Source organism: Phaseolus vulgaris, chromosome 8 (assembly GCF_000499845.2).
Source record: "Phaseolus vulgaris cultivar G19833 chromosome 8, P. vulgaris v2.0, whole genome shotgun sequence".
In the NCBI taxonomy this organism is placed as follows: domain Eukaryota; kingdom Viridiplantae; phylum Streptophyta; class Magnoliopsida; order Fabales; family Fabaceae; genus Phaseolus; species Phaseolus vulgaris.
This window is the reverse complement of record NC_023752.2, coordinates 49,556,888-49,574,320: the sequence shown is the minus strand read 5'-3', so window position 1 is coordinate 49,574,320 and position 17,433 is coordinate 49,556,888. Positions and strand designations below refer to the sequence as shown.

Here is a 17,433-nt window from a genome sequence, read left to right as displayed (position 1 = left end):
TATAAGGCCTGGTCAGTGGAGAAACGCGAGGGGTGTGTTTAGTACATTCGGGTCTAGCACAAGTAATATATTTCCTAAAAACGCCTAAGCCTAAGAGCGTTAGGATTTTTGGGGATAAGATGCATGTACGAAAGGCTTGTACGCCTACAGTGGACAAATGGGCCCCTGATGCTGGTACATGAATTGGTACCCTAGCAGCCATGCTGTTAAGATTGTGCACTTCAAGAGGGAAAGATTTTGTGCAGTTGTCATACTAAGATTGTGTGCATTGTAACAGACTCCTCCCTCAAACCTACCTTCACTCGAGATAACGTTCTCGTGAGAGCAGGGTTGTTACAAGAAGTAACCAAAAAGTAGTCTATAAAAGGGATTTAAGATCCTTGGTAAAGGTACACCATTTCTAAGACTGAAACTACTTGCTTACTTACTCATTGTTTCTATGAGCCCTGTACTGACTTGATCGTCGAAGTGCAATCAACAGGTAGGGCCTCCTTTGTTTCAACGGAGTCGCATTCCAACACCCAAAGGAAAGAGCAAATTCCAATAGAGGCAGACAGACTCACTCCTATTCCCAGAGTCTACCGGCGACCAGGTCAACCGGCTTGTGACCAAGCTAGCTCATCAAGGGGAGCTCACATTGAAGAAGAGAATGAAGGGGAAGTTGTTGTTGCTGGTAATGAACCTGTTGGTGCCTATGAAGTTGGTCCAAGTGATGTAAACGTGGAAGAACGAATCACATCCATGTCTCCATTTGAAAGGTTCGTGGTAAATAGGTTGGACAAATTTGCACATTATCAAATCATGAGTTCTGTGTAGCAAGGTTTCAAAGCCTGGATGAGCAGATTGAGGCTGTGCAGAATCAACTATTTGAGCTGCAATATGGCCAAGAAGATTGAATAAAATTTTATGCTTTCTTTCTATTTTTGGTTTATCATCTGAACAATTTTTTTTTCTCTTTTTAATGTTGTTTTCATCCCTCCTTTTATTCTATTTGTGAAGACAAATAGGGGGAGAAGTATATGGTTTGTAATGTGCTAATATATGCTACATATCCTACTTTAGAACTGGTTTACATGGATTAGATAGTTGTTGATTTACTCTGATTAAACTGCTGCATAAACTCTTATTTGCACCTTGTTTTCACTAGTTTTCACACTGATTTTCCTTATGGGAATCACTAGGTGAAAATTGGTTATGTGGTGCTAATGATATAAGGAAATGATTACCTCTGGTACATGCACATTTTGTGTTTTGCAGGTATTGTCAAATTCAAACAGAACATCCCAAGCAAACGAGGGATTTGTCTTCATCAAATAGGGGGAGATTATTGAACTTAAAGCTTTAATGTCTCCAAATCCATGAAGATTGCTTGAAGACTAGGTTGCTACTTGTGGGCATGGGTTCTAGGTAGATTATAATTTGTCAATCCACTCTTAGCTTAATCCAAAACTGAATCAATCAAGTTCTTTCAAAAGAAAAGTGTTTTTCAAAGTAGTGAAAAATAACCTATTGATTTATCGTTTCAATCGGTTGTTTTACACTTAGTGGTTTTGAAAAGGATTTAAAAAGCTGAAATTGGTTTGCCTCACAGTCAAGGCCAATTCAATCGGTTGAATCGAGCTTTCAATCTATTATTTTTTTAAAAATCTTAACATAATTGGTTAAGTCTAGTAAATCTGTTTTCCATGATTCTAAACTGTTTTGGGCCTTGATTAAAAGTCTTAAATGACTAATTTTGAGGCTATATAACTGGTGTTTACATCTCTGAAATTAAAGAGAGATGAGATTACCAAAAAGATTAAAGTTTTTCAAGATTGCAAGATTGCTTAAGGCTTTGCTTTGGTTAAGAGTGAAATAGGGATCTGTTGCAATCCTTTTGTATCAGGTGTGCTCTTTTCTGATGTTACTTCTAATTCATTTCATATTTGTAAAACTTGTAAGCTAGTGGTGTCCACAATTAGAGGGTGTTCTGACTTGTAGTGTTTGTGTGTAAAAGAGGGTGAGTGTTCTTGGAGGGTTCAAAATCACCTCTTTGGTGTTTGTATTTTGTAATTTGTGGTTGATTACTTAGTGGAATACCCAGGGGTTTCTAGGGACTGGATGTAACTCTTGGTGTAAGAGTGAAGCAGTATAAATATTGTGTATGAATCTCTCTATCCCTCACTGCTTAAAACTGTTTGAACTGTGATTCTAGAAACTGCTAATAAAAACAATTGGTTGATTCACATAAACAGCTGATTGATTTTTTGGAACCAATTTAAAATAATTTAGTTTCTTGGCTGATCTAATTGCTTCTTCTGTGCTTCTTCATCAATCTTCATTCTTATCCAGTATTTTCGAAAATATTTCATTAAACAATTCACCCCCCTCTTGTTTAAAGCCTTTAATTCTAACAATGGTAAGACTTCAAACGCAGGATGAAGAGATGTTGGTCGCTGCTTTCGAACTAGGTATATTAGCAAGCCCATTCAGTGAGTTACTAATTAGGAATCCGGTGGAGACATTTTCTAAGGTACGCCAGCAGGCTATCGCAAGCTGAGGAGGTCGTGCTCAGGAGAAATGGTGGCTCGCAGTCAAAGCAACCCAAGCACAAGGAAAACAACTGAGACCATTCCAACAGGAGAAATCAAGCCTCCACTTTGAAGAAAACGGATCCAAGGTATGTCCCATATGTTTCTAAGAAGGAGGAGTTCGAGATAAGGGCCAGAGAGGAGACGACGATCAGGCCCAGATTTCGAGTATCATGAAAAGAGCTCTTAAGCATGTCGGGGGTAGCGGATAAGCTGAAGTTTCCCCAAAAGATATATTAATTTTTGGGATCACGAAGAGATGCATGGTGCGAGTTTCACAGGGCATTTGGGCATAGCGTTGAACGATGCATAACTTTAAGTAACCAACTGGCCTATTTAGTCAAAGAAGGTTTCTTAAAGGAGTATCTCGAGGCTAACCAAGAGAAACTAAGAGGAAAAGTTGCAATCGGATATCAAACGCATGAAAATCCAATCCATGGGGAGTTGAACAGTATCGCAGGAGGGTCCTCTAAAGGGGGAAGCTCGACCTCCAAGCGGAAACGATACGCACGAGCAGTAATGTCCTTGGATACGAGGAGGTATGACCGCCCTGCAGAGCCTTCCCTCTGTGTCACAGGTTCCAACCTAGAGGATGATCCAATGGTGATATCTGTTGTTATGGTAGGACGAAAAATGCACAGAGTCCTGATCGACCAAGGAAGTTCGGCCGACGTGATGTTTTGGGGGATGTTTACAAGTTTGCAAATATCCCCTGACTAGTTAAGGCCTTATGATGGTTGTCTAGTTGGTTTTGCAGGAGATCAAGTGGAAGTGCGAGGATACGTCGAGCTGAAGACAACTTTTTCAGATGAAAGCGCGACTAGAACTGATGAGAACCAAAAATACATGAAGATGACCAAGGATGCTACACTTGAAGGGTCATCTCAATAAGCAAATAAAACCCTCATTAATAGGAGGAATGGACAAGGGCCAAAGCATTTAAAGTTCTTCTTATTAGTCTTCTCAAAAGATGAGGCCCAAGCCCAAGAAGCACAAGTCCAAGTGGGGGCCCAAGCCAGCCCATGAACTTAACGTCCTTCATGCCTCAAAGGATTACTAGGAGCAAGGTCAAGGCTTTGGGAGATGAGCATCAATGGATGTCTCTTTTTGTAATTTCTTTTGAGTAGTGTTTTTAGTAGAACATAAAAGGAAGGTGTAGTTATAGAAATAAGAGGTGCCAATGTACAAAGATAAGTCACACCTTCCATGTGACATAAAAAAAAGGTGTTGGTGTAGATTTAGGAGGTGCCAAAGTGAGAAACCAAGTCACACCTCCCTTGTCACTTGGAATAGGCGCCAAATTCAAATGTGTTTCATTTGAATTTTCCCACTTTAATTTCAGCCCTCTCACACAATAAATTGAGATGCCATGCTCATGTAAAAGAAGATTGATTTTTGAAGTATTGTTACTATACACAAATTTTGTGTGAGTTGTGAGAATTGTTTCTCCTAATCTTGTCTCATCTTGTGAGTGTTTGGGAAGCTCCAAGTGGTGGCATTCTTGCACATATCTTGGATCAAGCACCTTCCAAGTGGCGTGTTTTTCCCTCCCATGGCTTCAACCACATAAGTCCTTTTTGCTTCATCTTCCATTTCCATTTCCTGCACCATACTTTCAATTTCTATTCGGTTGTTTGTGTTGTTCTTCAATTTTGTTCGGTTGTCTTGTTTTGTTTTTCATTTCAATCGGTTCTTTTGCTTTGTATTGTGTGTATATTCGGTTAAATGTGTTGATCTTGTTTTTCTTATAGTTTTCGCATTATATTGTTGTGTAAGGATATGACACTCATGTTTATGAGTTTGGTTCAACATTTGGAAGGCATTGAACTCCATTGATGTGTCCTTAAGCCTCCTTAATTGTGATGCACCTTGTCTTCTTATAGTCAATTCCTCATCAAGAACGATTATTGTCAAGTACATCGTTGTCCATGCATCATCTACATACAACCTACTTTTAGGACGACCTTTTTTGAACAATTGGGTGCAGTAGCCTCAATCGCCCACATGAAAATGAAATTGCCCTTGTCGGAAGGAGGGGTAATCACTATAAAGGCCGACTAAAGGATGACACGAAAGTGTTACGAGAGCAACTTGAAAAATCGTAGGAAAACTTACACAGTTACTATCTAGCTTGGAGACCTAGGATGAATAGCAGAGGTAGATATTAGCAATGAAAGACGACCTAGACCCGCTGGAGAGGTTCAAGAGAGGGAGATAAAGGGAAATAAATTCAAGTTTGGCACCACGTTGGGCGAAGAATTAGAAGATAGAATAGTCAATGTTATTTCGGTGAACATGAACACTTTCGCATGGTTGTTCGCTTACATGCCTGGAATAGATCCGGACTTTTTGTGCCATTGGCTTACCATGGATGAAAAGTTCAAGCATGTGGTCCAGAAAAGAAGGAAGTTCAATGAAGAGAAACGACTCGTCATCCGAGAAGAAACTAGGAAGCTCGTGGCAGCTGACCACTTCCGGGAGATCCAATACCCTGAGTGGTTGGCGAATGTTGTGTTGGTAAAAAAGGAAAAATAGGAAGTGGAAGATGTGTGTTGACTTCACTAACCTGAATAAGGCTTGCCCCAAGGATTTTTACCCTCTACCGAGCATAGATTCCTTGGTTGATAGCGCCTTAGGATGTCGACTGTTAAGTTTTCTGGATGCATTTTCAGGGTATAATCAGATTCGTATGCACTTGAAGTGATACAACCCATGTAGCTACGAAGATGATCAAGGAAACAAAAGACAAAGCACATGGTGAACCGTCATCTCAACGACCAATTCATAACCCCACCAAGGATCACATGGACCTCACCAGAGGAGCTGAGCATAAACCATCACACCAACTATTCTTCCTTTTGGTCTTCTTATAAGATACAAATATGTTGTAAATAATTTGGACTCTCTTTAGGGGTCCAAATAGCAAAGATAGGCTAGAATAAGGTGCCTTTAGCATAATAGGGGTGTGGGTAGCATTTTAGCTTGTTCCTAGCCCTTTTGGAAGACATTTTGACCTAGTTTCTAGAAGGACAAGCCTAGGATGTGGGTTTGACTTAGTCAAACCCTAAAGTACAACTAGGACGATCACTGTCAAGTACATCGTCGTCAACACATATTTTGCATACAACTTGCTCTTGGGTCGACTGGGTCGACCTTTCTTGAATAGGTTGGGCGCAGTGGCCTCAACCACACACATAAAGATGAAGTTGCGCTCAGCCGAAGGAAGGGTAATCACAATCAAAGTTGATCAGAAGACGGCTCGAAAGGGATACAAAAGTAGTTTGAAAAATCGCAGGGGCATAAGGATGGGTAGCATGTTAGAATTATAGGTTTTAAACAAGAGAGGGTGAATTGTTTATCAAATATTTTCGCAAATATTGAAGATAGATTGAAAGACAGTGAGGAATCAACCAATTAGAAATCAGTTCAACAAAGTTCATAACTGTTTTTAATGTCATTGCAGAAAATCAACCATTGTTTTTGTGAAACAATCGGTTGTTTATACCAGCAATGTTAAAAACGCAAAAACAGTTTTAAAAGAGAGAAATGATAGAGAAATCAACACTAAGAGTTTATACTAGTTCGCTCTTTACTAAGAGCTACATCTAGTCCTCTGCAACCACTAAGAATTCACTAAGTAATCAATAACCTTGTGTAATCAGTAACCTTCAAGAACACACACCACATTTGGCAAAAAACCACAAATTTCAAAACAACCCCTGAATCTGCACAACAACAATTCTCACAAAAATACAATAGTCAAGAGAGAAGTAATGAAATACACCTGGGTATGATCACAGATCAAAGCAAAATGAATACAGGACAATCCTCTTCCACTCTTATAAAAGATCCAAAGCTTTGAGCAATCTTGGAAAACTGATTTGAATGATTCCTCTTGATTTAATTCAAGACCAAAAGCGTAAAACAACTTATTTAAACTCCAATCAGTTGGTCAAAGTATTTAATGCAAGAGCCAAAAGAGTTATAAATCAATTAAAACAAATTAAAGCCACTTAACTGGATTCTGTTAAGGTTTCCAGAAAAAAAAATCGAATTAAAACACGAAACAATCGATTGAATTTGCTTGACAGCAAAGTCAACCAAAGTCAAGCTTTTTCAAATCCTTTTCAAAATACACTAAGTGTAAAACAACCGGTTGAATCCATATTTCAACAGGTTGATTTTTCACTTTCCTTTGAAAGCACATATCTTTCAAAAGGATTAAAATCAAATAACCTTGGGTTGGCCGGCGAAAACAATATTAATTTTAGTATGTTTAGTTTTATTTGTTTATTTGTATATGTTGATTGTTATTTCTTATATATTAATATTTGATTTCTAATTTATTTAATTATTTTCTTAATAACATTTACATTTATATATATATAATTATATAAATTATATTTTTATACAAAATATTGAAAGAAAACGCGTTAAATAAAAAAAAAAAACTTGGAGCGGGGAATGAAGAATTTTTGTACGTTAAATGACTTCAAAGAATGTGATAAGATTCTTTTTGAACCAAGGGGTTAACATACCAAATAATGAAATTCGAGTTATTCGCATATTAGGATGAATCTTTTTTTACCTAACTGTTTATTGTTACTTAGTTTCCGTAAAATTTGTTTGTGTTAGTTTGGTAATACTTGAACAATTTATTTATTTACGTGTATTATTTATGTGTTTGCATTGTTTATATGAATTTTAGTATGCTTAATTTTTTTTATTCGTATGTTGATGTTTAGTTCTTATATATTAATATTTGCTTTGTAATTATTATTTTTAGGTACATTTATTTATATATATATATAATTATATAAATCATATTTTTATATAAAATAGTGAAGAAAAAACGCGTCAAATAAATCATCAAAGTTTGGAGCGGGACAGAATAATCTAAAATAAATTAAATTTCTAAAATTTTCAAAATCCTAAATAAATATAAAATCTAAATTATTTAATGTACTATCCGAAATAAATTAAATTCCTAAATTATTTAAATTTGTTAATGTTGTACCGATTTATTTATTTATGTGTATTATTTAATAGTTTTTAAAATCAGAGTAATATTTAAGCCTTCATAAAAGAGAACAGTTTTTTTTTAATTTTATGTGGAAAATATGACTAATATTTATGTGTAATATATTTTTGTTTTCTAACTAATGTTTATTTTTTGGAAACTTATTTATTCTATAAGTTTTTTTTAACACTAGAAACTTTTACACACGATATAAGGAAATTCATGCGTGTTTGTTAGAAAAAAAACTCAATTATTCACCTAACACAAATTAAAATAATCTTTTTATTTATTATATATTAATAATAATTTATAAATAATTAATACCCTGATTTTTTTTACTGTGCACGTATTAGTTACACTAATTTTGTAACAAAACAAAGACATAATATTTTTCTCTCAATTCCCAGATGTCAGCGAGGCAATGTAGCTATATCTTTCAAATCAGATATTTCACACTTCAAAAAGTAAATATTCTTATTTAAAAATTTAATAAATTAATATTCCAATTATATTTATTTATTTTTTAATTTAAAATATTATTATATATTATTATAAAAGATTGTAAAACATATTTCTACTACGTTAAGGGTGTAAAACAATCTTTTCCCTCGTTCAAATGGAAAAATATGCCTTGATATCACTGTCTACTCAACATATCTACTGATTCTTTGAATAAAATATTATATGACAATGATTAAAAAGTAAATAAATATTTTATCCTTTAATAATGTCAAACAAAAAGTATGTATATTATGGTTGTAGTGTAAATATATAATAGTTTCCAGCAATGACATCTTATCTATTATATAAGTGATATTGATATCTTGCTCCATTATATAACTCTTTATTAATGATATAAAAATATATTTCGTGTAAAATTTGAAATTGTAAGAATAGAAAGAAATTTAAAGGATAGAAAGAAGGTTGTATAGTACAACAAGCTTATCATTCTATCATTTTTCAAAAGTTTCAGAGTGTCAGGATTCCATCCGTTCAGTTCGGTCCCATATCACTCAGTTTGAGAGAAGTCACGAGAACATCATGGAGTTGCAATTTGAACAGCAAGTAAAAAATTATTTACCACGGATTCCATTATAAATTCAGTTGTAAAGCAGATATCATCATCATCAACAACGTCTGAAATAAAATGAGTTCTCTGGATGCAATCTCGAAACCGCACGCCGTGTGTGTTCCTTTCCCAGCACAAGGGCACATAAACCCAATGCTGAAACTAGCAAAACTCCTTCACTCCAATGGCTTCCACATCACCTTTGTCAACACTGAGTGTAACCACAAACGCCTTCTCAAAAGCCGAGGCCTAGACTCCCTCAACGGCCTTCCCTCGTTTCGCTTCCAGACCATCCCCGACGGTCTTCCCGAGCCTGACGATGAAGGCACGCACCAGGTACCTTCGCTCTGTGACTCAACCCGCGCCACTTGCTTGCCACACTTCAGAAACCTTCTTTCCAAACTCAACAATGATTGCCCCGGTGTCCCTGCCGTATCTTGCATCGTTTCTGATGGCGTCATGAGCTTCACTCTCGATGCTTCGCAGGAGTTAGGTATTCCAAACGTCTTGTTTTGGACCAGTAGCGCGTGTGGCTTCATGTGCTACGTACATTACAATCAACTTGTCCAACGGGGAATTGTACCACTCAAAGGTTAGTCGTTTCTTTTGGATTTAATGTAAAAGCTGCTTAACTTTATTGTCGATTTATTTTGTTTTGACATTCCTACATGTTTTATATTTAATTTTTCATATAGATTATTTATTAGAAAAACATTATTTTGAAAATCATGTAATTTGATGCTGTGAACATATTAATATTTTATTTATTATTTTTATTTGAGTTTTGATATATTAAGAATCCAATTGTTCCGAGTACATGTAACCAACTGAAATTTTGTTGAAAAGTTATAAAGCGTTGTATTATGCATTCAATAAATAATATTTTTCTTCTTACTTCTCTCTAGAGGACGTTAGAAGTTAGAGAATATCAGTTGTTTTGATCATAGTTTTGCACGGAAGAGAATAAGAGGATATATTTGTAAAATGTAAATATTCTCCTTCTTCAAAATGAAGAGATACCGAGGAAAAACCAGATGTATTATTTTTTAATTTACCCTCATTTATCTACAAGGATTTTTAATATTAAAAAATTGTATTTTTTTTATTTATATACGATGTGATTTATTTTCTTATTTTATAGTATATATTTAATATTTTATAAAATTATTTGAAGTTCCCTTTATTTAATTTGTTGTTGCGTTTATATTAATATATTTTTTTAATTATGATGTTTATGAGTTAGTATTTTTTTTATAATAGTTTTTTATGAAATTATTTTCTATTACTAATTACGTTATAAGTTTTTTTAGTATTTTTTTATTTTTCATTATTATAGAGCTTTTAATAATAAAAAATATTATTTTTTATTTATATAAGATCTTATTTAATTTTTAATTTTATAATGCATGTTTAATATTTAGAAATTACTTGAAGTTTTTTTTATTTAATTTGTTGAATACATTCTTTTCTAATTATAATTTTTAAATTATATCTATTTATATTTAATATATATTTATTTTCTAATTTTAATTTTTAAACAAAAATAATTCATTTCGTTATAACAATTGTTTAATAGGCAAGGATAAATTGGTAAAGTAACATTTAATAATTAAAAAAAAACTAAAATTCCTTCACAACCATCACGTCACTTACAAACTCTCATAAACTTTCCTCACAAATCCACTCTATGATACCCCATAATCCAAACAACCTCACTTTCTTCACACTATCTTCTCGCATTCTCATATATGGTCACTCTCTCAAATTCTCAGACATCCACTCCCCAATCCAAACACACCCTAAAATTTGGGATGTGACGTTTATCAATTTCTATGTTTAATTAGGTAAGATTGAATAAGAAAGAGAGAGACAGAAAATTAGAAATAATAAGGTTATGATATTTTTACATCCTTCTCCACCTTACATCCACAATAAAATATTAATATTTAGAATAAAAACATTTTAAAAAAAATCTCCTTAATAAAAATATAAGCAAAATACAAAATGTTAACATAATTTTCAAAATTTTAAAAATTATAAATTTTTATAAATAACTAAAATATTAATATTTATTGAAAATATTTTTGAAATAATAAACGTGACATAAATTGTAAATAAGAGGAAAGAGAAGTTGATGTAGGATTATAACAAGTTTGGTATTAATTACATTTACTGTAAGCTTTATGCAGAGAGTAAGACTGTGGACTTCAATGGAATTAATGAGTTTAATCATTTGATTCTTGTATTTGAGATGCAGATGCGAGTTATCTGAAAAACGGATATCTGGATACTACAATCGATTGGATTGCAGGCATTAAAGAAATTCGATTGAAGGATATTCCGTCCTTCATTAGGACCACAGATCCAGAAGATATTATGTTTAATTTCGCTAGTGGCGAGTGCAAAAGAGCTGAAAAGGCTTGTGCAATAATTTTGAACACATTTGATGCCTTAGAGCATGATGTTTTGGAAGCATTCTCATCCATTTTGCCTCCGGTGTACTCCATTGGTCCCTTAAGTTTGCTCTTGGACGATGTCAGTGATAAGAGCTTGAACGCAATAGGGTTCAACCTTTGGAGGGAGGAGCCGGGGTGTCTGGAATGGCTTGATACTAAAGAAGCCAACACAGTGGTTTATGTGAACTTTGGAAGCGTGACAGTTATGACAAATGACCAATTGATTGAGTTTGCATGGGGACTAGCAAACAGCTACAAAACCTTTCTGTGGGTTATAAGACAAGATCTTGTGGTTGGTGAAAAAGCTGTTCTACCTCCAGAGTTCGTGACACAAACTAAGAATAGAGGTCTGTTATCTAGTTGGTGTGCCCAAGAGCAAGTGTTGGCTCACCCAGCAATTGGAGTGTTCTTGACTCATAGTGGTTGGAACTCAACGTTGGAAAGTGTTTGTGCAGGTGTTCCAATGATATGTTGGCCTTTCTTTGCGGAGCAACAAACTAATTGTAGGTTTTGTTGCAAGGAATGGGGGATTGGGGTGGAGATTGAAGATGTAGAGAGGCACCAAATAGAGATGCTTGTGAGGGAGATGACTGAAGGTGAAAAGGGTAGAGAGATGAAAAAGAAAGCTCTGAAGTGGAAAGCATTGGCCAAAAAGGCTGCTTCTGGCCCCACTGGTTCTTCTTTTGTTCATTTTCAGAAAATGACCCGTGAAGTTCTCAAGGACTAAAAAGGACTAAAGTCCTATGACAAGTATTTACAAATTGTTGGAATCTTTCAGTAATTTCCCTTTTAATATTTCGTTTATTTGTTTTTCTTAATAAAACCAATTTGACTAAATTAACGGATTCCAACTGCAACATTTCATCCTTTTGTTTACCCGTGGTTCTCATAACCGATTTCGTTCCTAGGAACCGATGATATATAAGGTTGAAATCAAAGAATGTATGAAAAAAACTAGATACAAAAAATTATTTATTTTTTTATATTCCTCATATAAATTTCTTATTATTACTGAAAACTGATATATATATATATAATACATATTTTAAATATTAAATATTTATAAATTTATGTTTATTATTTAACATAAAATTATGAAATTATATAACAATTTTTTTATAAAGTTATAAAATTTTGTTTATTCTAAACTAAAAATACAAAAAAAAACTAAGAAATTACAATTAGTCTAGAAAATTTTGATAAAAACAAGAGATATCACTGACGAGACAAAAATCAGTAATGATGGAAGACAAATATGAAATGTTAGGAACTTACAAGTGCCTAGATTATAAGAAGAGGGTTGAATTTTATTTTTAAGAAATTCTACGAGTTTCTTAAAACCTAAGGGGTATCATATAAGGTTTTAAGGTTGTATAAGTTATAAGGGTCATATTTCAGTAATATTTCATATTAAAAGACATACACTTATGAATATTTAATGATAAAATATTATAATTTAGTCTCTAATTTATCAATTTAAATCTTTTTACATATTTTTGTGATTATAATATGAATAAAAACAATTAATTCTCAAATTTGTGATAATTTCAGGATTTTAGGAAAAAAAAGAGATGAAAAGAGAAAGCTAGAATGCGCAAAACTCATCCAAACTCACCTAAGCCAGTTCACTCCAGAGGAACTCGCCCAAGCGAGCCCAATCTTGCCCAGACAAGATCACTCCAGAGAAGTTGGGTTTTTTCTCATCCAACTCGCCCAAGCAAGTTGTAGCTCGCTTAGGCGAGAAGTCACTTAGCCCAAGTCCAATTAGGTTAAATATGAGGCGTGTGACATAATCCTAGACATCATTGGCAGACAACCGTCAAGGAGAAACATCATGGATCTTCTTTTCTTGTAATGTGAGTAATCTGTTCAAACTCGAATGTATTGAGGTGTTATTTAAACATAATATTTTATTCTTGATTGATGATTGGTATTGTCGTTTTATTCTTAACACTTGTTTTATCATGATTTTGATCCTTAGATTTGACTGAAAAGTATCTCTAAGCATCTGACCTAAATGATAATGCTTAACATATTTGAATGCTAAGAATAGATTTGAAAGGTTAATTGCTATCTAACATTTGCTCGTAACGATGAGGAGATTTTATAAATATGTGATGAATCAATATTTAGGAGAATATCTTAATAATTTTAAATACGAGGAATCAATATAAATGAATTTTATATGGGTATCAAAGGTAGAATATTATTATGCTTTTCAAAAATACAAGAGATTTAAAAGGATGAACCCCAATCCCAATTTTCCCAATTGAATCAACAACTCTTTACTTTGCTTTATTTACATTCTTGCAATCATTCACAACAAACTTTCAACAAACTTTATTATAATGTTTTTTTATTTAGTGAATATTATACTTGAAAATTCTATTGTTCTTTGTGTGTTTGATATTCGTCCTTATGGACAAATTTACTACTTATGACACGCTACACTTGTCGTAAAATAGTCATCAAGTTTTTGACGTCGTTATCAGGGAACAATTTAATTTAAATTTTAGTACAAATTCCAAAATACTGTGAATATTTCAATTGTTTTTATTTTTATTTATTGTTTTATTTTATTTTATTTGCATATTATTTTTATTTTGTTTTCAAATTTATTTTGAATTTATTTTATTTTATTTGTTTTCAATTTGAATATTTAAAAATTTCTTTTTTTACTGCTAGTGAATCCTTGTGTTAGCCTTTGAGTGAATTGTCTTATATGATATTAAGAGGTCAAATTCCTAAAGACCAATTATTATTTGAATAAGAGATTGAAAAGGAAACAAGAAGAAATAAGGAGAAAAAGCGAAAAGAAAAACAAGGAGACACTAAAGAAGTATCATCAACCACTTCTTCCATTCCCATTATTATTATTCAAGAAGAGAGCATCATGACTGAAGAGCAAGCACCACCTCCTAAGAAGACAGTTGGAGATTATGCCATGCAGCAGGGGCCAAGGCATTTTTCTAGTATTGCAATACCTTCTACCACCAAGGCCTTGGAGATGAAACCTACATTCCTTAGTCTTATCAATACCCATCAATTTAACACAATGGACCATGAGAATCCATTTACACATTTGTCTACCTTTTATGAATTGGTGGGAAAAATGGATTTTCAATCAGATCAAGTGATATTGAAAATGTTTATCTGCGTTTTTTTTCCTTTCTCAGTGACAGGAAAAGCTAAAGAATGGCTTAAATCACATACAAATCAGAGCCTTACCAGTTGAAAGGATGTAAATGAAAAAACTTTACAAAGATTTTTTCCATTATCTCGCTACATCAAAGCAAAGTATGATATTTCTATGTTCAGACAAGGATCAGATGAAGCCTTCTGTGAGACATGAAAGAGATTTAAAATGATGCTGAAAAAATGCTCAAATCATGGATTTGAAGACATTGCTCAATTGAGTATCTTCCACAATGGTCTCAAATTTGATACAAAGATGCTTCTAGCACTAGTGCAAAGAGAAGAAAAGGGTACTCTTTATTTAGAGCGGCTTTTGCGTTACCTGCTTTCGTAAAAAATGAGGTGACATTTTTGAAATTATTTTGATTTACGAATGCGACTATTTGTATAGCCGCACTTGTAAATCAAAGCGTTTGATTTACGAATGCGGCTATTTGTATAGCTGCACTTGTAAATCAAAGCGCTTGATTTACGAATGCAGCTATTTGTATAGCCGCACTTGTAAATCAAAGCGTTTTGATTTACGAATGCGGTTTTATCTTTAGCCGCATTCGTAAATCCTTTTTTACCCTAAATTTTGAAGCGCGCCACACACAATTTCATACTTTCTTTCTCGTCTTTGCTTTCGTTTCGCGTTTGCGCTCTGAGTTCATCTCCTTCTGCTGCATCTGCATTCCATTTGTGCCAATGTAAGTTTCTTGAGCTCTCTTTCTTCCTCTTCATCTTCACAAATATATGCATAGATGTTTTCGTTTTTCTTATATATGTTTTTTTTCCTTGCATTGGTGGTCTCGAAGCACTATTTCATTGGCTGGCATTCGTTGCAACGTCGCTGCTTCCCTATCTGCCGCCGTTGTTGGTGTTCCCATGCCACTCTTCATGTATAATTTTTTTTGTTTTTCTTACATTGTTTGGTTTCTTGCATTGCTCAGTACTCTTTCATTGCCTTCGTGGGTTCTTGTGGGTTTTTTGGTTTGCTCCGTCGCAGCTTCCCTATCCGTCGCCGCTTCTGCTGCTGCTATCGTTGTTGGCGCTCCCGTGCCACTCTTCATCAACGTTCCCTTCACACAAGATTGGCGGTGTTTTAATGTTTTTAAAATGTTTTGGCATATACAAGTGCAACTATAAGAAATAGCCGCACTTATAAATGGTATTTACAAGTGCGGCTATATAGCCGCACTCTTATCTCTTCGATTTACAAGTGTGTGTTGATTAAATACGGCTATACAGCCGCCCTTATAAATTTAAAATAGCCGCATTCGTTTTGCCTTTCTGCACCAGTGTAGACATTGCAGGTGGTGGCACAATGATGGTTGTTAATGTTGAACAGGCGACAAAGATTATTGATGCATTGACATCAACAAATTACCAAGTCCAAAATGATAAAAAGGTATTCAGAAGAAAGGGTTGTTAGAATTGAGTACTTCAGATGCAATTCTGGCTTAGAATAAAATTTTGACACAACAACTTGAGACATTAAATGCACAAATGGCTAAATTGCCAGAACAATTACAAGTTGTGCAATCTTTTCAAAGTTAGAATCAACCAATGAAGTGTGATCTTTCCAGAGGTGATAATCCCAATGGAACTACAAGAAAATTTGTTATTATATACAACACTAATATGTATGTAAGAAACTACATCCGCATGTAAAACATATGAATTACATACTGAAAAAAATTCGTATATAAAATTGTCGTAGGTAACTGTTACATAGGGATTCAAAATCTGAATGTAATTACATATGGACATATCCATATGTAACTTTCTAGTGTAATTAGATACAGATATATCACTGTTCTTACAAAATAATTCATCTGAAGTAGAAGTAAATTACATGGGCAACCAAAGAAGGCAAGGTGGTTTCTCCAACAATAATAATTTTCTCAAGGTTGGAGAAACCATCAAAATCAAAATTTTGGGTGGAAATAAGATAGTGATCCATCTAACAAGCAAGATCCTTTCTAACAACAACAACAACCCCTATATGCTTCAGTTCCTAAAAGACTAAACAAATTTGAAGATACCTTGGAAAAAATCATGAATGTTACTTTGGCCAATCAAGAAAATAATATGGCGACAATCAGAAATTTAGAAATGCAAGTAGGATAGATTGATAAAAGAATTTCAAAGCAACATAGTCGTCAATTTTCAGCCAACACATAGACCAACCCAAAGGAACATTTCAATGTAATTGCCACTGAAAGTGGTAAAAAAGCAGGAGAGAGGGATGATGATAATTTAGTTGCTAAAAAAGGAAGAAAAGATGAGACTGAGAGAGTGATAAGTGTCATACTTGAGTAATATTTCATATTAAAATACAAGCAGTTATGGATATTTATTAATAAAATAACTATAATTTAATCCCTAATTTATGAATTTAAACCATTTTACATATTTTTTTTGATTTTAATATGAATAAGAACGATTTATTCTCAAATTTGTGTTAATTTTAGAAGTTTAGGGGAAAATGGAGATGAAAGGGCTAAAGGAGAATATACAAGATAAAAAGGGAAAGCTGGAACGCTCCAACACTCGCCCAAACTCGCCTAAGCCAGAAGCCTTTCAGAGGAACTCACCCAAGCGAGCTCAATCTTGCCCAGGCAAGACTACTCTAGAGAGATTGGGACTTTTCTCGTCTAACTCGCCTAGGCGAGCCCAATCACACCCAAGCGAGAAGTCAGTTAGCCCAAACCCAACTAGGTTAAATATGAGACATGAGGCATAATCCTAGACATCATTGGGAGAATAAAAGGTTAAATATGAGGTATGAGGCACAACTCAAGCCCAAATCTCTAAGTGTTCTCCTAGGCAGTGGTGCTTGCTCTTCAACCATGTTGCTTTCTTCTTAAAATATATTAATGGGAAAGAAAAAAGTGGTTGAGGATTCTTCTCTAGTGTGTCCTTGTTTCTCTTTTCTCTTTGTCTCCTTAATTCTTCTAATGAGATATGACTCTCTTTATATAGGAAATGATTTATAACAGATTTTCAAAAAATAGTTTAAAAGGTTGTTATAAAAAGAACATATTGAAATTATAATGAATAGATTTATTTTCAAAAAGACAAAGAGAGATTTTAAACTGTTGCAACTCAGTCGTTTTGATGGCATAAAAAGGTTGAGCC

At 33.9% G+C, this 17,433-nt stretch overlaps 1 protein-coding gene and 1 pseudogene across 1 annotated transcript; one reads left to right on the top strand and one right to left on the bottom strand.

Annotated features, from left to right (window-relative positions):
* The first annotated feature begins 8,708 nt into the window (after window positions 1–8,708).
* Window positions 8,709–11,952, top strand: LOC137826707 (7-deoxyloganetin glucosyltransferase-like). The gene is made up of 2 exons (XM_068632796.1): window positions 8,709–9,251; window positions 10,917–11,952. The coding sequence occupies exons 1-2, from the start codon at window positions 8,738–8,740 to the stop codon at window positions 11,840–11,842; spliced, it is 1,440 nt and encodes a 479-aa protein (XP_068488897.1). The 5' UTR covers window positions 8,709–8,737; the 3' UTR covers window positions 11,843–11,952.
* A 2,453-nt stretch (window positions 11,953–14,405) lies between these two features.
* On the bottom strand, window positions 14,406–14,511 carry LOC137827315 (small nucleolar RNA R71; annotated as a pseudogene).
* Between the last annotated feature and the right edge of the window lie 2,922 nt (window positions 14,512–17,433).